The sequence below is a fragment of the Phyllostomus hastatus genome, unplaced genomic scaffold (genome assembly GCF_019186645.2).
Source record: "Phyllostomus hastatus isolate PE091 unplaced genomic scaffold, TTU_PhHast_1.1 phas_contig_118, whole genome shotgun sequence".
Classification (NCBI taxonomy): Eukaryota; Metazoa; Chordata; class Mammalia; order Chiroptera; family Phyllostomidae; genus Phyllostomus; species Phyllostomus hastatus.
The window spans coordinates 687880-711819 of NW_025333543.1; the positions used below are offsets into that span (position 1 = coordinate 687880).

At 36.3% G+C, this 23940-nt stretch overlaps 1 protein-coding gene across 1 annotated transcript in view; it reads left to right on the forward strand.

The window, feature by feature from the left end:
* Positions 1–23940, forward strand: part of SLC13A1 (solute carrier family 13 member 1) — a 112151-nt gene that overhangs the window by 39249 nt on the left and 48962 nt on the right. Inside the window, exons 3-6 of the mRNA XM_045847691.1 lie at positions 2111–2247; positions 4964–5151; positions 5922–5979; positions 6061–6109. Coding sequence (XP_045703647.1) covers positions 2111–2247; positions 4964–5151; positions 5922–5979; positions 6061–6109 — 432 coding nt within the window. The remainder of the gene's footprint in view (positions 1–2110; positions 2248–4963; positions 5152–5921; positions 5980–6060; positions 6110–23940) is intronic.

A 23940-nucleotide genomic window follows, 5' to 3' on the forward strand; every position in this document is an offset into this window, starting at 1 on the left:
TCATACTGAAAATTGAAAAGGGAGTCATGGCTGACCCTCAGTTTTCTGGCCTGAGAAACAATAGATGAAAATTTCAATCACCACAAAAAGGGGTATGTTGAGTTTTTAGATATCTTTGGGAAGTTCAAATGGACTGGATGTAAAGATTTTAGTGTTCAGCATTCATTCAACAGATACGTATTGAATGCCTACTGGGTGCCAGATATTACTTTAATCACACAGAGATAGAAATTGAAATTATAAGATTCAATCATTGGTGTATAAAACAAGAGGACTGCAGACAAAACCCTGCCAAATATCAGCCTTTAAGAAAAGGGCAAAAGAAAAGTAATTTTCTAAGAAGGCCAAGAAGAAAAATTCAGAGAGGCAGGATAGAACCAGGGAGAAAATATGGTCTGAAAGCACTAGTAGATTAATACATTGATAGAATACTTACACCTACTAAGGGTTGAGGGAGTTAGGAGGATAGAATTTGGGGAAAAGAGTGTAAGCAATTGGAACTCAGGAGCTCAGTGACCGTAGCTTATTTATTAATTCTCTTCCTCCTTCTCTCATCTACTCAATACTATTTACTGAGCTCCTACTCCATGGCAGAAGTGTGCTAGGTGCCAAATATACAATGGCTAGTAAAACAGAAGGTGTGGTGGAATAGAGAAGCAATGTAACAAGCAGGTAAACAAACAGTATTTACATAATGTTATGTGCTAGGAAGAAAATAAACAGGGCATTGCAATACAGTAAAATAGTAGGATCTATTCAGACAAGTTTGATATTTGAGTATTGAAGGGATGTGAAGGAGGAAAACTGTCAGACATTGATACCTATATCCCCTGCTTATGTAACAGTTTTGATGCATGGTAGATGTTTATTCAATGTTAGAATAATTAATAAATGAAATAAGAAAATTGATGTAATTCTTTACTTTCTATTATGCAACTACTACAAAATGTAAAGAGATAAATATAAACTTTGAAAAGCATGATAAATTAACTTTTTTATAAAACATAAAGATGTCCACTTGTTCACTTCTATGCAAAGCTGATTTTCAATTTTTATTTAAATAAAAATGAAACCAAGCTTAGTAAGCTATATTAAAAATGCAGGTGCAGTTTAAAATAACGAAATCATCAAGAAAGATAATTGTCCTATTTCTTTATGTTTTCTTAATATTAGAATAGTTTTGTTACAACTCTCCCACTCTTTACCAGATATTATTTGATTTTTTAAAATAGATAATTTCTCTTATAATCCTTTTATTTCAGCACAGCCTTGTGATTCAGGTTAGCCAAGCAATTACTAGAGTCAGTTTCTTCAGTATCAGTCCCATGAGGCCTAAAAATTTAAAAATAAGGTTTCTATGATTAGATAAGTTTGAAAAAATATGAAATATATGGAATCCCATTCTTTGAGAGTGACAATATTTGTTCATATTGAAAGGTTTTGAGGAGGCCTACAGGAAAGAATATTCTAGTATTTCAGAATTCTGTTTTTTAAATTTATTTGACCACAAAAATTTTTTTTTGAGAAAAAATATTATGTACCTGGCATATTTCAGAGCATACTTTGGTAAATACTGCTGCAAATGGTTGCCCTAATTATCTGTACACTCTACTAAATTGGAATGATGTTAACTAAAAATGGCTTAAAATGTTGACCCCATTCAAGGTTATTTATTTTGTAATAAATAATTTTGAAGTTGAAGCTGTTTAAAATACAAATGGAAATGAAGATATTTGTTAGTTGAAAGCTCAACTCAGAACTTTCCCAAATCACAGTAATTAACATTTTATGATAGGAACATAAACCAATTGACGCAGTTTACAGATGCAGAAATCAGGGCATAGAAGTCCTTTGTCTGATGTTACCCAGCTACTTAAAAACCCGCATTCCTGGAAATTCTCTTTCTGTATATTTTCCTTTAACACTACTACTTCTGGGTAGGCTATATACCAAATTTAAATATGTAGTTAAACACATCAACATTTCTCTCAACAAAGTAGAAAAATTACTTAGTTGAATGTCAGAGTTAAGAGCAATAAAATAATGTCCTCATGTAATGTTATTTTTCCTCCACCAACGTAAATAATCATGGGTTTAATTGTAATTTCAGGTAGTATCTTCTTATTTCCAAGATTTTCACCTATTGCTAATTGGAGTCATCTGTTTAGCAACATCAATAGAAAAATGGAATTTGCACAAAAGGATTGCTCTGAAAATGGTGATGATGGTGGGTGTGAAGCCAGAGTGGTAAGCACTGCATTTACTGTTCGGGGTTTATATTCTAAACAGATAATTTTTTTGCAGAGCAAATAACCAAAAAATGTAATGCATATCCTGGCAATTGTTTATATTGTAGGATAATTTGTGACTTTTTTCCCTGAAAATATGAAAGTGATATAAAGTGTACTTGAGTTGTAGAAGGAAAAAACCCTTTCCCTTCACTGAAGGTCTAATTACAAGGAGATTGCACAGAACTTTTTCACCTTTTATGTCCCGTAGGAGTCAAAGATGAGAGAAACCTTGAGCCTCAACAGACAGCATTGATAGACTTCAGAGTAGATTTCATTATTGTTTATTTGAGTGGTTGCATATTCAAGAGCATTTTTAATGACAGACAGGGTCTTAGGAACCAAAGACAAAATACAAATATGTGCAGAAAAATTCCAAGGTAAACATTTTTCTTTTTAAATGAACTGTTGCAAAGTGAAAATATCAATTAAGAAACTCCATGTATAGAATGTAAAAATCACTCATTTGACTGATTTTCCCCACTGAAATGAATTTTTCCATTAAATTAATTGGCTATTTTAGTTTTAATTGCAGCTCTTAAGAATGTAGATGTAAGCTAAAAATTCTTTCCAGTGTCAAAATAATTTGCATAATGGGATTATGTTGTAAAGCCTTAGGTGGTTCTTTCCTTCTCATCTTTCTTTGAAAATAAGAAAATTCTTTTGAATTCTGTTGTATAATTTATCCTAGGGTATAACCACATCTGTGTTTGCCATTTATGGAACAAGTTGTTTTGTTAAGCCCTGGCAGGTGTGGCTCAGTGGATTGAATGCCAGCCTGTGAATCAAAGGATCACCAGTTTGGTTCCCAGTCAGGGCGCCTGCCTGGGTTACAGGCCAGATCCCTGGTGGGGTGCACAAGAGGCAACCGCAAACTGATGCTTCTCTCCCTCTCTTTCCTCTAAAAATAAATAAGTAAAATCTTTAAAAATTTGTTTTGCTTAAATACAAAGAAATTAAATAACTCAGATAAGACAAATTTTTAAAAACTATTTACTTAAAAAATTTTGTAGCATATATGTATGTATTAAGGATGTTTCACTTCTTTAAGAGTGAAATAGTGTTCCATGCTTCTTAGGGTGCTATAGAAATGTATCTCTATTCCTTGACCATCTGCTCACTGGCCCCAGGGGTTGGGGTAGTTCACTACACAGTAGAGCAAGAGTCCTGTCCCTCATGCCACTAAGTGGCTTTTCAATTTAAGACTTTTTTAAAAAATGTTTTTAAAGGTCAGGGCTTTTTTAAAAAGATTTTATTTATTTATTTTTAGAGAGGGAAGGGAGGGAGAAAGAGAGAAAGAGAAAAACATCAATGTGCGGTTGCTGGGGGCTGTGGCCTGCAACCCAGGTATGTGCCCTGACTGGGAATTAAACCTGCAATACTTCGGTTTGCAGCCCGTGCTCAATCCACTGAGCTACGCCAGCCAGAGCAGGCTTTTTTTTTTTTTAATCACACAGAAAACTTATCTCATCCCAACCTTTTTTTTTTAATTGGAAAATTGAGTGTCTTACTAATGCATTATATTAAAAGTGTTTCTAGTTTTTTTTTTTTAAATTGAATTTATTGGGGGTGACAGTGGTTAATAAAATTATATAGATTTTAGGTGTGCACTTCTATAACACATCATCTGTATATTATATTGTATAACCACCACCCTGAGTCAAGTATCCTTCCATCACCATTTATCCCCCCATATCCTCTTCTTGTTTTCTTTTTATTAAGAATAATTTCTTGTTTAAGCAGATTTGTAAAAAGTTTTCTTTTATTTTACACATAGAATATAGTCACCTTCCTGAAGTTGAAACTTACAGTGTAAAATTTTTCTGGTAGATCTATTTTTAAAGGGAATCAGAATATAATAAATGGTTCATTGTGGAAAGATGTGCTTCTGAAAGATTTTCTGGGACTTTCAACTCAAAACAGATCATGTTTTATCTCAAGTGTGATTTTGAAAGCTTATAGATGTGGCTTAAAATCCCATAGTTTTAGGTATGTTATTTTTAAGGGAGAACTACTGTATTTTTAAAAGAAGACAATTCTTTTTCTTGAATTCCAGTTCTTGACAACTGGTAGGAATGTCAGATTCAGGAGAACATGAATAATAGAACTTGCAGAAAATTCTGAAGCCTCATTTTTGCCATTGATTTTAACTGTTTCCTTCCCCCACCACATATTAAACCCAAGTGGTAAACAAGTTAAAGGCAGATTTATAAACATTAATCTCACTCCTTGCCCTATGCCTTCTTGGCAACATACTAATAAACAGAGATGTGATCAAAAGATAAAAGAAATAATAAAGTATCCTAAATTCAATAGTTGATTGCAACTTATCTTACTAGGATTTGAAGGTATGTGTTATCTGTGAAAGGGCTTTTAAATATAGGTGTAATATTAGAAGCTATGATACTATCTAGCACCTTGCAGTCTGATTATACATTTAATTGTTATTCTGTTTTGGGAGAGAAGACTTTTATGGTTTCCTGGGAGACAAATCTTGTAAGAAATCCACTCTTACCTCTGCCAGCTTGATTTCTACTTCATATGACTGTTCCCAGAGTTTGTCATCTGGGAGGAAAAAATGAATTTCCAACTCATGAACAGCACCCTTTACAATGAAATAATACAGAGTTAATTAACCTAGGAGCACAGCTCATATTAAAGTCCTCTCATTTCAGGCTGACACTGGGCTTCATGTGCAGTACTGCCTTCCTGTCTATGTGGCTTAGCAACACCTCAACTGCTGCCATGGTGATGCCCATTGTGGAGGCTGTTTTGCGGCAGCTCATTGATGTCGAAGCAATGGTGGAGGACACTCAGATGACTGATGTCAGTGGATCAACCAATCATGGACTGGAAATGGATGGTATCACATGTAGCTATGGCCACAGGGGATCCAGTCACATGGGCAATAGACATAAACTCAAAGATTCTGGGTTATATTTTAATTAATTGTCCATACACACATGATGTGAATTTAACCTTCCTCTTTCTGTATTTATTTATACAAGGGAATTATGTTACCTATATATTTACCTTAATTAATGGTTGAATTTACAGTCTCCAGCCAAAGAAAGCATGCCCCTTCCATCCTGCAGCCTGTCTAAGGGAACTCTCTCTCTTGTCTTTATCAGTAGACCTCCAGGTTAGTCTTGTACTGAAATTATTTTCCTGCATAATATTGGAAATCTGTAATTCCTATATTTTATTTGGAAATAGCATCTCATTTTATTTTTTCAAAAGATTTTATTTACTTATTTTTAGAGAGGGAAGGGAGGGAGAAAGAGAGAGAGAGAGAGACATCAATGTGCAGTTGCTGGGGGTCATGGCCTGCAACCCAGGCATGTACCCTGATTGAGAATCGAACCTGCGACACTTTGGTTCGCAGCCCATGCTCAATCCACTGAGCTATGCCAGCCGGTAAATAGCATCTCATTTTAATAAAATGCTCTGATGCAGTGAAAATGTTGGGGATATTTGTGTTCATAAGATACATTATTAGGATGAATATTACGGCAGTACAAGTCAATGTGTTTATTTTCACTTTCTAGTAATGCTTCTGTCTCTCTCATACACACACACACACACTGATAATCTTTCATTTAAATTGTTTCTCTTTTATTTAATATTTTCTAGAATGTGTTGATGGACATGAAACAAATGAGAAGAAAGAGGAAACACCACCAGTTCCAGGGTAAAGAATATTGACATTTTGATTAGGATTTTCCAAATTATATTTTAATAATATTATAAACTGGATCAATTTATTTTCCAGACACAGTAATGATGCAGAGAAAATTTCAATCAAGATAGAGTTGGAAAAGGTACATTAAATTTTATATTTTCTAAATAATTATATTTGAAATTATATTAGATCTGTAGTTATATATGCATACATTTTAAAAACGCTTACTTGCTTCCTTGCCCATAAAGTACTTTGCTTGCCTATGTCAAACCACAGTGTAATGGTTTTCTTTCTTTCTTTTTTTTTATTTATTGACCTTTAGAGGGAGAGAGAAGAAGGTAGGGGTGGAGGGAGGGAGAGAGAGAGAAAGAAACCGATTTGTTGTTCCACTTGTTTATCCATTCATTGGTTGCTTCCTGTATGTGTCTGCAAACCTGCAGCCTTGGTGTATCAGGAAGATACTCTAATTGACTGAGCTGCCCAGCCAGGGCCTGTAATGATTTTCTCTTTCTTAACCTCTAAATACTTCAGTGTGTATGTTTTAAAATTAAAGGCATTCCCTTAAATAACCACCATGCAAATGCATCAAAATCAAGAAATTAACATCGATCAAACATTGTTCTCAAACCCACAGGACTTATTCAGATGTCACCTATTAAATGCCCTACTTGTCCTCTGTAGTAAGAATTGTTCAGGTCCAGGATCCAACCCAGGATCACCTGTTGTGTTTCGGTCCTCGTGTCTCTTCACCCTTCCTTCACCCAGATCTGTCTTCGTCCGTTTTTCTTTGTTCTTCTCCATTTTGACATTTGAAGAGGTGGGGCCAGTTACTTTGCAGAATGTCCCTCGATTTGGGTTCATCTGATACTTCATTAGATTCAGGTCATGCTTATGTGGCAGGAATATCCCAGAAGTAACAGGATGTTCTTCATGTTGATCCTAGCAGGTGGCAGGCAGTTGTGACTTATTCCGTATTGGTGATGTTAACTTTGATCAAGTTGTGGACATATTCTCCAAGTTTACAATTTTCTCCTTTTAATTAATAACTTATCTGTGGGGAGATTATTTGAAGCTGGGTAGATATCCTGCTTCTTGTAGTAATGGATGACTCTTGCATGAATCAAGTTAGTATAATGATTGCCAGCTGGTGATTTTTTTTAACTCTGTCATTCCTTCCATATTTGTTACTATAAGGGTCTTTCCTTTTCTGTTATTTATTTACTTCTGTCAATGGACAAATGGATTTTTGTTTTTTTCAATAGATTACAATCCATTACTGTCATTACTTAACTTTGATGCTCAAATTGTCCCCGGTTTGGTCAACAGGAGCTTCTCCAAGCTGGCTGCTGTGCCTGTCACTCTCACTTGCACACAAGGTTCTAGCTTACTCTCTGAGCCCCAGCCCTGGACTCGACCACTTTGCTAAGGACCCCTGGTTCTTTTCAGTGGGTTGTGATCGTAGAACCCAATATCTGGAAACTAGGTGTGCTCATTGTCACTGAAGTATCATTGTTCATGTCCTTTTAATGGACAGACTAGGGAAAATAGCCATTTCATATCATTATTGCCTTTCACCATTTTATTGGTGTTACTTCTGCCAGACCCTGTATTTACTCCTTTGCTCAATTCTACAATAGACATAAACTTGCTTCAGAATTGCTATACCCATACCACTTTTAGCAATAAACCTATTAACCTATTAAGCCAAATGTTAGTTTTCTTTGAAGTTCTTTTGATCCTTTTATCTTCAGACTGAGGGTAATGAAAGTACTGTAACTAAAAGTTATTTGGATTATTTTCCTTTTTTCTTTAATGTTTGTTACCATCTGACATATAGTTAAGTTTATTTGTTTCTCTTTGTTTCCAACTTTGAAGTTAAAAGAATCCTTGTTGATTTGACTTTTGGTATTTTATTATGATGTGTCTTGGCATGTCTTCTGTCTATCTTGTTTGAGACTCTCTGTTTCCTAAACCTGGATATCTGTTGCTTTCACCAGGTTGGGGAAAATTTTCAGCCATTATTTTTTTTAAAATAGGTTTTCTGTCTGTCTGTCTGTCTCTTCTCTTTCTGGGAGCTCTGTGGTTCCATTGTTGGTACACTTGATGTTGTCCTAAAGGTCCCTTTAAAAATGCTCATCAAAAAAAATTCTTTTTTTCTTTTTACAGTTCTGGTTGGATGATTTCCAATTCCTTATCTTACAGATCACTGACTCATGCATCAGCTCATCAGATGTTGATTCCCTCTAGTGTGTTTTTCATTTGAGTTATTGTATTCTTCATTTCTCACTAGTTACTTTTTATGATTTCTACCTCTTTATTAAAATTCTCACTGAGTTCATCTATTTTTCTCTGAGGTTTATTGGATATCCTTAGAATAAGTGTTTTGAACCCTTTATCCAATAGATTTCTTATCTGTTTCATTTAGTTTTCTGTGGTTTTGTCCTGTTCTTTCATTTGGAACATATTTTCTGCTCATTTTGGCTCTCTGTTTGATTAATTAGGTAAAACAGTAATCTCTCTTGATCTCGAGGGAGTGGCCCTCTGTAGAACCAACCCCTTTGCAGACTGTGAAAACTAGGTGTCTTTGGCAGGAAAGTGGAGCTGGAGCATTTGTGGGTCAAAGGAAATCGGGGGGGCAAGCTTCACTTGGGTATTGAGCTGTAGCTGGAATGCACATGGGACAAGGAAAGTCCAAGGGACAAGCTGCATGGGACACCTTGGCAGACCGAGTAGAGTTGTAGCTAAAGTAGGGTCAGGAGTCAGGAAGCCCTGGGGGCAAGCCACACTGTGGCCAGGGGCTGAAGTGGGTGGGTCTGCAGGAAATCCTGGAGACAAACTGCACCTGGACTGGAGCTGTAGCTAGTTCAGGTGCAAAGCTGAAGAGAGTCTGTGATGCAAGTTGCTCCTGCTGGAAGCTAGAGCTGGAGAAGGTCACAGAGAGACTGGGAACAAGCCACACCTTGGTGGGGAGCTGTAGCTAGGACTGGTGCAAAGCTGAGGAGTCTTGGGAGCAGGTAGTACCTAGGCAGCCTTGGCAGGTCGGCTGGAACCTGGAGCTAGAACAGGCTGCAGGAGACCTGGGGATAAGTGGTAGATTTGCCATGGGCCTGGGGTCTGGGCACCCTGGCATGGCACGGGCCTGCAGTTAGAGCCCCTGGATCAAGCTCTTGCCCTTGCAATCAAGGGAGAAGGCAAGGGCCACAAATGATGCTCTGGTGCTTCCAAACCAAGGGATAATTCCATAGCTCCTCTTTCATTGGCAGATGCTCCATGGTTAGTAAGTGGATTTTCTTCCTGTATAGCCTAGGTGTCCTTTAAACCACTGGTTTTTCCTGGTGTGCCCCAGCACAAGTGAGTCTGTGTGGGACCTTCCAGGATCCCTCTGGACTGCAGGGCAGTGTGTTGGGTGGAGTGTCCACAATGTAGTGTCTACGGATCTCCTACCTGGTTCTGTATGCTCTCTCTCCTGTTTGTTGTGCAGAAACTGTTCAGTCAGCTCTCAGTTCTTCTCCAGGGGGAATTGCTCTGTCTATAGGTGTCAATTTGATGTGTTTCTGGGAGGAGGTTACACTGCCATCTTGGAAGCTCCCGGTGTAATGGTTGGGCAAGCCTTCATGGATAGACCAAAATCTATAGCCTGATAGTAAACACATTATGCTCTGAAAATCAGCATCATTATTTTCTCCTTTTACTAGGTGCTTGGTGACAGCATTTGCATATGTAGTTTGAAGAAATGTAATTTCTGTCTCAGAATAATATTTTATTTTTTTATTAAAATCTTGCTGGCCTAATAGCCTGATTTTCATTAGAAGTGTCTTCATTTCTTCCTGCTTATGAATTTAGGTCAACTCCAGTTGTCTTTAGTGTCCCTGTTGCCACTAAAAAAATTCAGTGCAGAATTTGTGAGTTGCTACTGTCAAATACAAATGGGAAAGTTGTTGTAGCCCTTTTAGTTATCAGAGGACCTAAGGAGACTCTTGTAAACTATCTCACATAATTTATTGAATAAGTCTGTATAAACATACTATACTAGGTTGTTTTGGCAACAATATATCTCAAGACCACTGGAAAATAATCCTGCATAGAAATAGTCCTAAGGTAACCATGGCATTAAGAATAGGAGAGTGGGGCATATGTTCCTTCCTCAGGCTTCAATTCCAACAACTGAACAGGGAAAAGAAAACCCTCTTATTATTTACAGAAATTTTCAAGGAAAGAGCGATTTCTCTGTCAAGAGAAAACAAATACAAAGATATGTTTTAAACCATTAGTTATAGTGTACAATAAGGGTTTTAAAGATGGGAGTTGAATATATGTTTATGAAAAATTTAGCATCTTTAGGGATAGAAGTAATTCTTCCAAAACAGAAAATTAACAGCATGCCAGGTAGATTGCACAAGAATACATTACCAATGGGCTTTTAAAACTGTTATGAAAATTGGAAAGCCTAAACAAAAAGAATATACTTGTACTCTGTAACTTTCTGTAGTCATGTTTAGAAACTGCGTTTCCTGGCATGGTATCTAAACTTTGGGTTAAATCCCTTCAAGTTGTTTTGATAGCCAACAGTGTCCTGGGCGTTACAGGAAGGTCTGTTAACGGAAAGACCTGCTCCTTTCCATAAGCATCTCTAGTGGATGAGTCTAGTGGAGAATATCAACTTAAAAAAAATGTGACATAAATACCTCAACAAAGGCATGTGCAGAGGCCAAGTCTTCCAGAAACCAGAGCAACCAGCTCAGTCTGGGCTTATTGCAGTGGGGAATACAAGGCGAGGAAATGGGAGTCTGAGAGGAAGGTGGCGTGTGCGGTCAGAGGAGGGCAAACTCCACACTTGCGGGAACAGGTCCAGGTGGTTCATCATTCACAACACACCCCCCCGCCCAGCACATCCTATTGCCTGACACAGATAAGGTATTCAATAGGTGTTTGTTTTTATTAATGAATGAATGAGCAGAAAAATAAGAGGTATTCTCTTCAGAAAAAACAACAAAATCAAAGACCCAAATATGGAGAGAACAGGACTTTTGGGGTGGGGGGGAGAATATCTCCAGTGTAGGTGCTAGGGATGTGTGTTGCGGTAAGTGAAATGTCTGGATACGTTGGGTCAAGTTAAAAATAGCTACTTGTAGCCCTGGCTGGCATAGTTCAGTGGATTGAGCTCGGGCTGCAAACCAAAGCATCGCAGGTTTGATTTCCATTCAGGGCACATGCCTGGGTTGCAGGCCACCGCCCCCAGCAACCGCACATTGATGTCTCTCTCCCTCTCTCCCTCTCTCCCTCTCTCCCTCTCTCCCTCTCTCCCTCTCTCCCTCTCTCCCTCTCTCCCTCTCTCTCTCTCTCTCTCTCTCTCTCTTTCTCCCTTCTTTCCCTCTCTAAAATCTTAAAAAAAATAGCTACTTGTAATATGAAAAGTTTAGCTTATCTTAGGGGGAATATACAGCTTTGAAGCTGGCAGGTGTGTAAGTTCTGCCCTTTGAGAAGCTCACTGTGATCAACACGGTGATGGGGGAGGGTCTGGACCTGAGCGGACTTTTTGACTGGTCAGACTTTGGGGATGAGAGAGGGAGAAGTGCGGAACATGCCTCAGCTGCAGTGAGCGGGCAGAGGTCGTTCCTGGCACCACTGATTGAGACGGCAGCACAGAGGGAGGAATACGTTTCTAGTGGAGAAAGTAAAATAATTTGGGTGTACTTTAGGCAATAAGGATTGAGATCTGACTTTAGGAGAGGACAGTAAGGCCTTCAAACAGTGATTCTATGGTCTTTCTAGAACCCGATGCATAAAAATTCAGCTTCACGTAAAAAAAAAAATTAAGGGATAACTTTTAGTTCTACAAAATGTTCTTTATGAGAAATGTAATGAAAGCATTTTCCATCTTGCACATTTAATATATATTTTGACTTTTAACAATTACAAATCTCTTGTTAGGGATGAACATGTTACATGGTTTGTGTTATGATTATAATAAATTATACCTGTTCTTGCAGGTTTTTGCACTAGGTAATTGAACGCAAAATGATTATGTAGAAAAAGCCATATCTGTTTCATGAAGCTATAAGAGAAAGGAATATTTACATTTAAAATATTTGGTCTATTTTCTTCTTGAAGTAAATGAGATATTCTATTGAATGAAAATAAATGTTGTGCCATTTGACTTTGTATTTGAACTATAAGTCTAATAAGGATTTAAATATTAATACTTCTGAGCGGGAATGGTTTCAAATAAATTTCAAAGACAGAAAAAATGAAGGAGTTAGATTTGTTGGTATTTTATCTTATTTTCCATGTTCCTACTAAGAAAAGGGTTTGATTTCTAGTGAAAATTACTATAATTTCATACATTTGAATCATCATTTGCTTAGTAAAAAATTAAGGGTTTTTCCTAAATTTAATTAAAATATTTTTGCTAATACAATTAAACCAATCCAAGATGATCAATAAGCTTACTGTATCTTTTAGAATTATATGCTTACTTCATTTTTGAAAATTATACAGTATATTTCACTCTAAAGGCAATAACTTACACAAGGATTTACATAAAGTTAGGTGTATAGTAAGCAGAAAGTTCCCAATAGTAGGAAAAAATTAAGAGTTATCACCCAATAAGTTCTAAGTTTAGTGATTATGATAATATTGGATAAGAAATATGCATTTAACACTTCCTCAGATGTTACCTTTTCAGGAGGCCCACACTGACTGCCCCTGTTCACTGCAGGCAGTACAGCCTTCCCCCTAATCCCACTAAACCTGCCCTCTTTTTTCCAAAGCATACTTTACCTTTTTACAAGCTATATAATTTACTTAATGTTTATTTGTTCTTTTATTTTGTTTTTTCCACTAAAATCTTTGTCCATTTATTTGTACCTCAAATGTCTACTTAACTGTCATAGAATAAGCCTTTAGTAAATATTTGCTAAGTGAATCAATAAGTTCAGTAACATTTTTCTTAAATAATTGCAGTTAGATTAAACAACTCATTCTGAATATAAACTAATAGAAGATGCAAACTGATAAAGGTTGAAAGATAAAATCATAGATCAGATTAATATCACCCTTTTACAGCTTTGTTGAGATATTATTGACATATAACATTGTGTAAAATTAAGGTATATAACATGTTGATTTGATACACTTATATACTGCAAAATGATTACCATCATTGAGTTAATTAACACCCCCATCATGTTACATAATTTATTGTGTGTGTGTTTTGAAAACACGTAAGATCTACTCTCCTTAAAACTTTTAACTATCTAAGTATTATTGCATTGTCGTACGTTAGAACCCCAGAGCTCACTCCTCTTATGACTGCAGGTTGTACCCTCTGGACCACCTCTCCCCATCTCTCCCATCCCCAGCCCCTGGTAACCACCACTCTACTCTGTTTCTGTGAGTTTGGTCTTTTAGATTCCACATATAAATTGTCTGGGTGTTCTGGATATTTTTTTTCTAGCTGCCATTGAAGTGTTTGAGTTCTTTACATATTTTGGGTATTACCCCCATTGATGCCTTATCAGATACATGATTTGCAAATATTTTCTCCCATTCCATAGCTTGCCTTGTCATTTTGATGATGGTTTCTTTTGCTGTACAGAAGTCTTTTACTTGATATGGTCTCAAATGAAAGGATTTAGGCAATTGGGACTTATTAACTTTTGCTTTTATGCTTCTGTTTTTGATGTCCTATCAAAAAAATTCTTGTTGAAATCAATGGAAAGGAAGTGTTCTCATGTTTTCTTCTAGCAGTTTTATGGTTTCAGTTCTTACATTTAAGTCTGTAATCCATTTCAAGTTAATTTTTGTGAGTAGTGTAAGATAAGCGTCCAATTTCCTTCTGCATGTGGATATCCATTTTTCCCACTACCGTTTATGGAAGAAACTATCTTCTCCCTATTGAGTAATCCTGGCTCGCTTGGCAAATATTAGTTGACTTTGTATGTGAAGGTTTATTTCTAGGCTCTCAATTGTGTTTCATTGATCTATATGTCTATATTTATGCCAACACCAAACTATTTTGATTATTATAGCTTTTTAGTATAGTTTGAAGTCAGAAAGTATGATATCTCCATCTTTGCTCTTTCTCAAGATTGCTTTGGCTATTTGAGGAGATTAATTTTATTTTTGATGGAAAGGAAATAAGGATTTGGAACTGAAATTTATCAGCCCTAAAATTCTTGTTACTAGAACTACAAAATTATGTTATAGATAAAAATGAAGATAATTTTGCCATTGCTACTGATGCTGCTGATGGTGATAATTATATGCTGGTTTTGAAGATGATGAATATTTATAGTTCCTTAGATTCCAGGAACTGATTAAGGAGTACTCATATTTAGGGGTCAGATTCCTATGCTGCGTACTTAGAGAGAAATGTGTCCATGACTCACCAAGTTCCCATGGCCCAAACGTTAGCAGAGCTCTGCACTTGTGCCCAGAATAAAAGTGGTAGGTAGGTATGTAGCCCATAGATCTTGCATTACTCCAAAAGTAGCTGAAATGTTTTTAGAAAAGAAAAGGAAGAAAAAGAAAGAAGACCCAAAAAGGACACTGACAGTGCAAGGGGCCAACTATTTGTCAGGTTCCAGTGGGGAAACCAGGAGGCCAATCACCACATGTTGTTTCCATGAGAAATAAGTTTTGAGTATCCAGAACTTAATTTTTACATACCAACAGAAGAACCAAGTGGCTAGACTTCCCTTTTCCTTATAATCACTAATATCATTCAAAGAGACACCCCAGATTTTTTGCACTACCTTAATTTCTAAACTTTTAGACATCATAAAATGAAAGAAATTGGAAAACCAATAGGCTTTTATATTTTATTTTTAAAATATTTTATTTTTTAAAGATTTATCTTACAGTGATGTGTGAGAGAAGCATGTATTTATTGCCTCTCACACATGCCCAACCTGGGACCCAGAATGCAGCCCAGGCATATGCCCTGACTGGAATTTGAAGTGGCAACCTTTTGCATTGCAGGATGACACCCAACCCACTGAATCACACTGGTCAGGACTAGTATGCTTTTAATAAAAGGTCTGAGATTATTGTTTTTCATTCATCTTATATAATTTTTAGTTCCCCAAAGGGAAAAGTTCAAAGGAAAAATTTCCTTGAACCAATTGAATCTTGCTTTTAATTAGGTATTGTTTAGTTTGGGGATGAAAATTCTTATTATTTAAAAACCAGATCTTATAAGATAGCACTCTTAAATGTTCTTTAGGAATTCGAAAAACCATGTGACAGCAATAAGCATGGTTCATGATATCAGAGACAAAGGGTATCAGTTCTTCCAAGTGAGGCAATACCAAGTCTAGAATATCCAGCCCCTAGATTAAATATGAAATAGGCATTTTAGGATCAGACCAGGTGGTGCTATAGACAAAAGTTGGTTCTCCTTGATTACTCTTTCCTTCTCTTAGACTGGGTGAAACTGTGTGGCAAAGCCCATTGTTATTGCTGCCCAGTCCTCATCTGACATATCCTAGGTGTCTCCTTTTCCTCACCCAGCCAATTCCTATGGTATATAGAGAGGTGAGAGGAAGAGACACTACCACACATTCTTTAGGAGTCACAACAGCAGAAAAAAGACAAGAGGTAACAAATGTTGGTGAGGGTGTGGAGAAAACGGAACCCATGTAAATTGATACAGCCACTATGGAAAACACTGTGGAGGTTCCTCAAAATATTAAAAATAAAACTGCCATAAGAGCCTGCAATCCTGCTTTTAGGTATTTATTCAAATAAATTAAATCACTGTTTCAAAGAGATATCATCACTCCCATGTTCCTTGTAGCATTGTTCACACTAGTCAAGATATGGACACAACCTAAGTGTTCATCAGCAGATGAATGGATAAAAAGATGTGTTACACATATACAATGGCATATTATTCAGCCATGAGAAAGAAGGAAATTCAGTCATTTGTAACAAGATGGATAAACCTTGAAACATTATTCTAAGTGAAATAAGCCAGAGAAAGACAAATAATGCATGGTATCATTTATATGTGTAATGTTTAAAAAAAAGGGAAAACTCATAGTAATAAGGAGTGGAAAAGTTGTTTGCCAGGGACTGGTGGGTAGAGTAAATAGGGAGACGCTCACAAGAGGGTACAAGGTTTTGGCTTTAAGATAAATAAGGTCTGAGCATCTAACATCAAATGTGGTGACTATAGTTGACAACACTTTTGTATGTTTGAGATTGGCAAGAGGAGTCGTACTTGAGTATCTCACCAATAAAAAGACAAGAGATGTGAGGTGATGGATGTTTTATTGGCTGGATGGAGGTAATCATTGAATGTATACCTGTGTCAGATCTCTATGAGGTTAACTTTAAATACCTTGCAATTTCACTTGTCAGTTTTACCTGAATAATGCTGAAATAAATTGTGAGATACTTAAAGTGTACATCATGATGATTTGACAAGTACTCACGATAAAAGGATCCCTCCCCCATGTAGGTGATTGGCACATATATCACCTCATTTATTTGTTTGTGTATTCTGGTGGAAAATTGGAGTTGTGCTCTTTTGGGAAGTGTCAGATGTGCAGTGTGGTGTTGTCAACTGTACTTGCCATGTTTTGCATTGGATCCTCAGTCCGTATTCATCATACAGCTGAAAGTTTGTTCCCTTGATGGCCTTTTTTTAACTTGGCAATTTTCTGTGCCTTTAGGAACACAAGATGAAGTTGAACTTTTAAAAGAAATCGTAACTCTTCTCAGTAATACAATTTATAAGAACTCAATCTATTCAACTGAGAATGTAGAAGCCTCATTTTCAATAGTATTATATCAGGAGAAATGATTAAATTTCTGACATATAATGGGGATATAATATGCTCCACAAGGAGTCTAAATTGGAGTGAAGGTAATTGCCTGCCTATAGACCAGTAGGTAGACCCTAATCCATCTGAAATTCTGCCAGGTGTATTTTCTGAAAGAAGAAAGAAGTGGTGGCAACAGTTGGTGAGGTAAATTCACTTCTGAATAAAGAGTTTATTTAACATTCATTAAGAAAAAGAACATAGCAGCAACCAGTAAACATGACCTCACTCCAGATTTCAATTTCTATTATAGTCAATGCCTAGCTCCATTGATGACTATAATTAGCTGTGTTTCCACAAAACATTTTGTTGTTAAAGAAGTGATTGACTGTTGATGATATCTTGTCTCCATATATCTTGAAGCAAATAACATAAGCTCAGCCATGCTGGAAGCATCTGTACTTTCCTCTAATTACACAGCACACCTCCTACACTGTATAAGGTATTCTAATACTGTATTTTGTTTCTTAAAATCCTCAGCAATGTTTTTCTATGTACCTTTCAATGGTATTTCCTAGCAAAGAAATACATTTATTTTGTCACCAAATTGTTTTTAGTATATTTTGTTTATGAAATATCTTATACATATTTATAAAATGTAAAAAGCTTAAGTAATAAAATGAATAAAATACAATATACTATACCTTGGCTTAAAAAATAGAACATAACAGTTTCTAGAAAGTCCTGTGAGCCCCTCTCTGATTCCAGCTCCTTTTCTCACACAATTACATCCACCCCCTTATCAAGAGAGCCACAGTCCAGAATTTTGTGTTAATCGTTTTCCTATTTCTTGTCAGTTAGCACTTGTATTAGTTACTTGTTCACCACAACGAAGACCCGAAAGAGCAATAGTTTTAACAAGATAAAAATAGGCTTGTATGGTGGCTCCACTATCAGGATGAACCCTGCCTGTTGCTGCCTCTGCTCTGCCTTCCTCAAAATCTATTCAATCAAGTTTGCTGGCTGTGCTTTTCAAATCATCTGTGACTTAAACAATTTTTTTTTCTGCTTAACCCAGCAATTAACAAAACTGTATTGTTAAAATCTCCCTTTATGTTGTGAATATGTCTATTTCTTCTGATAGTTCAATCAGTTCTAGTTTTTATATATTTTTATATTATTTAGATTATGTCATCATGTCCTTACCAGTTTGGAGTGTTTATATATTACTGATTAATTAACACTTTTACCATTTTGCAGTGCTCCTGTCAATCTATACTAATTTTTGGGCACCTCAGAGTTTATTTGTCTGATGATAATGTAGCATGCCAGATTTTTTAGTCTTTTACCTGGCATTTCTTATATTCTTTCACTTTTAATATTTCTGTATCCTTTTACCTTAAAAATATTTTGTTTATTTATATTTTAGAGAGAGAGGAAGGGAGGGAAACCTCGATATGAGAAAGAAACAATCAGTTGTTCCAGGCATGTGCCCTGTCCGGGACTCGAACTACCAACTTTTTGCCTTGTGGGAGACACCCAACGAACTGAGCCATGCCAGTCAGGTCTATGTCCTTATATTTATCTCTTGTGAAACAAAAACAGACTTTTGTGTTTTTATGCAGGTTGAAATTTTTTGCCTGAAAAGTTTGATTGACTTGAACTTTTTGCAACTCTATAAATTTAGAATTTTTAATGCCAGATTTCTATTTTTTCCAAATATTCTCTCCATCTCACTTTCCCTAATTCTTTTCTCATTAATTCCTTTAAAAATGTGTGTGTGTATCTTATATCTGTGTATTGGGCTTTTCTAACAATTGTTGGGAATTTTCAGCCATCATTTCCTCTGGGCCTCTAGCCTCACACATGTTAAACTTTCTGACTCTGTCTTCTGTGCTTCTCATTTTTCTTCTCTGTGTCTTGCTGGGCTGCACCATGAATAATAACTTTGTATCTATCTCTTCCAATTCATTAATTCTGCCCTCTGCTATGTCTGTTTTGTTGTTTAATCCATCCATTGAGTTTTAAAGTCAGTTATTTCAATTTCTATAAATTCTATTTTTCTTTTTTCAAGATTTGCTTGGTAATTTTTATAGTTTCTTTCTCCTTACTTATGTATTACCCATCTTTTGTCTCATTTGGCTAGTCATAAATAAATTTATTTATATTCTGTGTCTATCTTTGGTGTTTGAAGTCTTGTGGATCTCTCTCTTTGGCCTATTGTTTCCTGTTAGTTCTCCCTTTTGTTACTTTACTTTCTTGCATGTTTTGTGCTTTTAAATATTGAAATATCTAATTTTCCTTGAAACTTCTATGGAAATTCTTCAAGTCCTGGGTTGCAGCTGCATGGAAGAGTTTGATTACTGGTTTTTATTTTAATACACACACCAGCTAAGGTTAAAGATGCTCATGGTTAGGAGTTTTGGGGGTACATTATGGTTTCCCTAAATCAGCATGAGATTTCCTTGCTGTTTACTTTTGCAGAGGATACCAGCTATATGAGTCTCTTCCTATACTATTCCCTGCACAGCAAGGGCCTTAGGCATCATTGGCATTGGCTGTCTCCTGTTCTGCCTGCAAAAGAATAAACACCCTCAGGTCAAAACACTGCCTCTTTAGCTACTTAAGATTCCACTTTCATTTTTTTTTGAAGTCAAGGCCTATTTTTTACTTTTGTATCAGTTTAGTGATACATTTAAAAAGGCACTTTTAAATATTTTAAACAGCATTTCATTTAATAGGGAATCTGTTTCATCATGCAGCTGGTTAGAAAGATCTATTGTATTTATATTTATACATTATTTCAGTCATTTTTATCACAAAAAAGCAAGATTTTTCCCAACAGCAGATATATTTTGCTTTTTGCTCTTCACTGAGAGATTATAAATGAAGCTTCTAAATAGTTAACATTTAGAATAATATCACTTTGTAAAATAAATTCTGGATTTGCTTGACTTTCAACATTGTTGAAAAATAATTTCTATGAAGAGTCCTCATGTCTGGAGTGCTAAGTTTTTAATATTTGTCTATTCATCATACTAATATTATATAAACTAATATCACAATTCACAGTATGCACATTCTTTATTAACTACAGCAGATATAAATCACATTTCAAGGAGTTTTATTAATAACTTCAATTTTGTTACAAACTTCTCTGAGTTGTTCAGGCTCTTACCAATTACAGCTTCACCAGATCTTCATGAAGAGATCATATCAAGAGTCAAAGAACCTCCTCTTACATTTTCTGCTGTTCACTTACTTATTATTATCTTCATTCTGAAGTTTCTTTACAGAAATCATTTCCTGTAGAAATCACTTACAGCCACATGCATAGTGTGGGAGGTCTGGTTTAATTAAAATTAGAAAGCATAATCTCTTATCCTCATAACCACGCACTTGCAAACTCGGTAAGCGGAGAGCAAACAAAGGAGACAGGGCCACGGGGTCCATCCCTCTGCACACTTGTAGCTTTTACTGTTCACTTCCCTTTCACCTACATCCTCCACCAGTGTGTGCCCCACCAATGTCAATCTGTGCAAGGATTATTGTTTCCATTCATTTATTTCTTGTTTTTTTTAATGTAAAAAGAAATACTGCACATCTTGCAATAAGATTGCAAATTGAATAGGTCCATTTACCTTCAGTTTACCCTCAATTCCCATTAAAACAAGAACAGATGAACCTTTTAAGTCATAAAACACAATTATGCAAACGTCAAGAGATGATAGCATAATCCTTTTGGAAACTGGAAAGTAAAAGAATGGATGGGAAATGATTCAGTTATCCTACCAAAGTAGAATCTTAAATCAGCAGTGAAGAAAAACAATAAACCATCTAATTTATATAGCAGCAGCCCTCAAGGGTTTGAAAATGTTGAAAAGTGGAGGTGAGTAAAAAATTTCTTATGAAACAGTTAAATCCCCAAATTTCTTCCCCAACTCTACATGGATACAACTACTCCTTCCCCCGAAGAGATGTGTAATCTTTAGAGACTATGAAGCAGAGGGTAAGGAGAACCAGGCACAGTTCTGGGTTGAGGGAAGGTTTCACAACGAAAATAGGTGCATTGGGTGGCAGTTTATATGCTGAATAGTGAGAATGCTGACTTTTGTCCTACCCAATCCAGTAGCCAAGCCCATATTCCCCAGGTGTCAGCAGGAGGGAGACCAAAAGTTCCTTTTGGGGAATGCAATCAGCACAAAGGGGAAGATGAAAGTATACAGCATTGGGTTTTCTCAAAAAAAAAGCCCAGTCAGATGATACTGCCTTGAAGCCCACAGTCAACATCAAATCCCCAAGCACATGTACAGAGCTTCCAACCAGCCTAAGTAAGAGCAAACAATTAAAAATGCCTGGATATCTGAAGAAAGCCTTGGGCATAGAAAGAGAGAGTCCCAAACAAACAAAAATAAAAGAGAGATTTGCAGGACACAGAGACTACGCAAGAAGATGGAAACACAAGAAAAGAAACTATTGCTAATCTATGCTGAGAAGTAAATAAAGAAATCGCATTAGTGAAACAGGGATAACGTCCTATAAAAAGAAGACAAAAATAAAATAAATAATAAATGTAAAGATAAAATATAACTTGAAAATTTAGTAGGAAAAAAAGAAAATAGGATGTGATAGGAGTTTAAGAAAAACACTAGAGAAAAAACAAGAAGATTCATTAAAAATTCAAAAACTTTTCCATAATGAAGACTACTATTTTTATGACTATAAGACCCACCAGGTGCCAGCACAAGAGATGAAAGAGACCCACATAGCAAAGGACATTAAGATTTTAAAATACTGTGGGTGAAGAGAAGATCTTAAACATTTGTTTCCAGAAAGGAAGAAAAACAGATTCCCTAAAAAGGATAAAAATATAAGCAGCTGAAGACTTCTCAGTAGCAATATTGGCAACTCAGAGACAGTAGGAAAAAAATACCTTCAAAGTTCTGAGTGACATTTCCAATCTAGAAATCAATATCCATCAAACTATCAATGAAGCGAGAAGATAAACTAGCATCCAGATAGGTCATGGCAGGCCTCAGACAAAAATGGCAAGGTTTAGAGCAGGCAGGAAGTCTCTAGAGGGGATGTCTACAAGGCAATGAAATTAGTAGACTATTTGAGATAGAATAGGTAGCCTATCATTTGAATGTTCTGAGAGATGACCTAAATCCAGTGACTTAGTGATATATACTTAGAAAACTGAACAAATAAAGATGCAGGGAAAGTGAAAAATAGGAAAAATAATGTATATCCTAGTGCTAAGCTGATCATAAATCTCTAGGCAACACTCTGAACATTGAACTCCTCTGTAAGCAAAGTTATAATCCATACTGGGAGGGTGCTGGAGACATGAAAACATGAGTGTGTTTGGTGGAGGAGGCTGTGAAAAGAAGTGCAAGTCACATCTAATATAGTGGAAATGTAACTGAGTTGCTTACAACTTAGAAATCAAGAGATAGTATCATATGAATATTAAGGTAAGTGCATTTAGATATTAGAAAATATCCAAAAAGAACTAGAGTATTTAAAGTCAGTCTGACAAGCACAAAGCATCTAGCAGAAAGTAGTATTTTGTGCAACTAATCTTACATAATTATTTAAATATACATGGAAACCATAATACTTTCCTACCACACTCACCCAAATGAATTATTTTCTACAGCACTGTGGAGACCACTGGTTAAGTCCAATTATGATTTATGTTAGCACCTGAGGTTGGAAATGTGGAACATGCCCCTGGAATCTGCAGTCACTGCCACCAGGTGGCAATACTGAGTTATATCTGGACTTGCAGAATTTCTTTTCTGAAATATCCCTTGAGCAGCATATATATGTTATGTCATAGGATTCTGAACTTGGTCATGTCCTGGATAAAATTTTTTCAGTCACTTAAAAGAATTTGTGGAACTCATACAAAGGTTTAGGTGCCTTTGTGTGAAATATGAATGTATGACTCAGCTGGGATTGAATAAAAACACAATGGGTTACATACAATTGCTGGGGTGAAAGAAATATGAAATGTAATTAAACATCAAGCCTCAGATGTAGGGACAGACTCACATGAGTAAAAAGTGTCCTGGGAGGCAGGAAGATACAAGGAAAATCTTCGAGAGGGAAGTCACACATGGATTCTGGCTTCAATCTGCTATGGCCAGCTATGTCAAAGTTGAGACTCATTTTGCTGTTCTAAAAAATTAGGTCCCTGTAATCAGGAAATCTCTAAAATTCTCCCTGCCCTATTAGTCTATGATTCTTTTATTATTAAAAAAACATTTTATGATTGTGGAAGATACAAAAATTATCAAGAAGATAGCAGATACCCTCTCCTGCCCATAATCCCATTATTATTATTTTAACATAATTCATTTTGGTCTTATTCTAGCACACATGTATGTGGATATACTTTTATTTTTAAAGAGTATGTAATTCTGTATATTTAATTTCACTGTGGAACACACAAAACAAGCACATACCCACTCATAAAATGTCCATGGCAATGTCCTTTGGTTACTAGCACATATTTTCTCCACCCACTTCACCTCTGACTGTCTTCACCCTCACCCTTCTACACGTTTTGCTTCTCCTTCTTTACTCTGGATTTTTTTTCCTCCCTAAACTTGTAAGGGAGAAAACACAACACACACACACACACACACACACACACACACACACACACACAATTCCTTCTTCACTTACAGATAAATGTAGTTATTATTTTGTTGTGCTGACATCTGCAAACATGTGCCCCCAAATCCGGGTCTTACTCTCTACCCCTAAAGATTTATTCCACCCCCCTCTTAGGCTAGAGTCAAACCCTGGTCTCAGATTGAAACTACTGCCCTGTAGAGCAAATTAATCTTCTGAGGACCTGCCCCCATTCTTTTTGTAGTTCTGGCACCCATAGTTGGCTCAATTAGTGGCTCATCTCTGACTTTCCAAGACCTCAGTTTTTCTGCCCACTGGCCTCTACTACTGGTCCTCTGGTCCTCAGTCTTTGCCCCTTATCACATTATCAATTCTTCAGCTGGTTCAGTCCAGCAATCACCTGCCCTAAGCAAAAATAACAGTAGAGCTGACTGTGTGGGGCTCAGGTTTACTGGCTAGATAAAAAATGTGTTGTTCCTCCCACCTCCCAAACACTTCCATTTAACCGTGCTTTATGATAACATGAGTGTTACAATTTAATGTAGCATTTGATTTT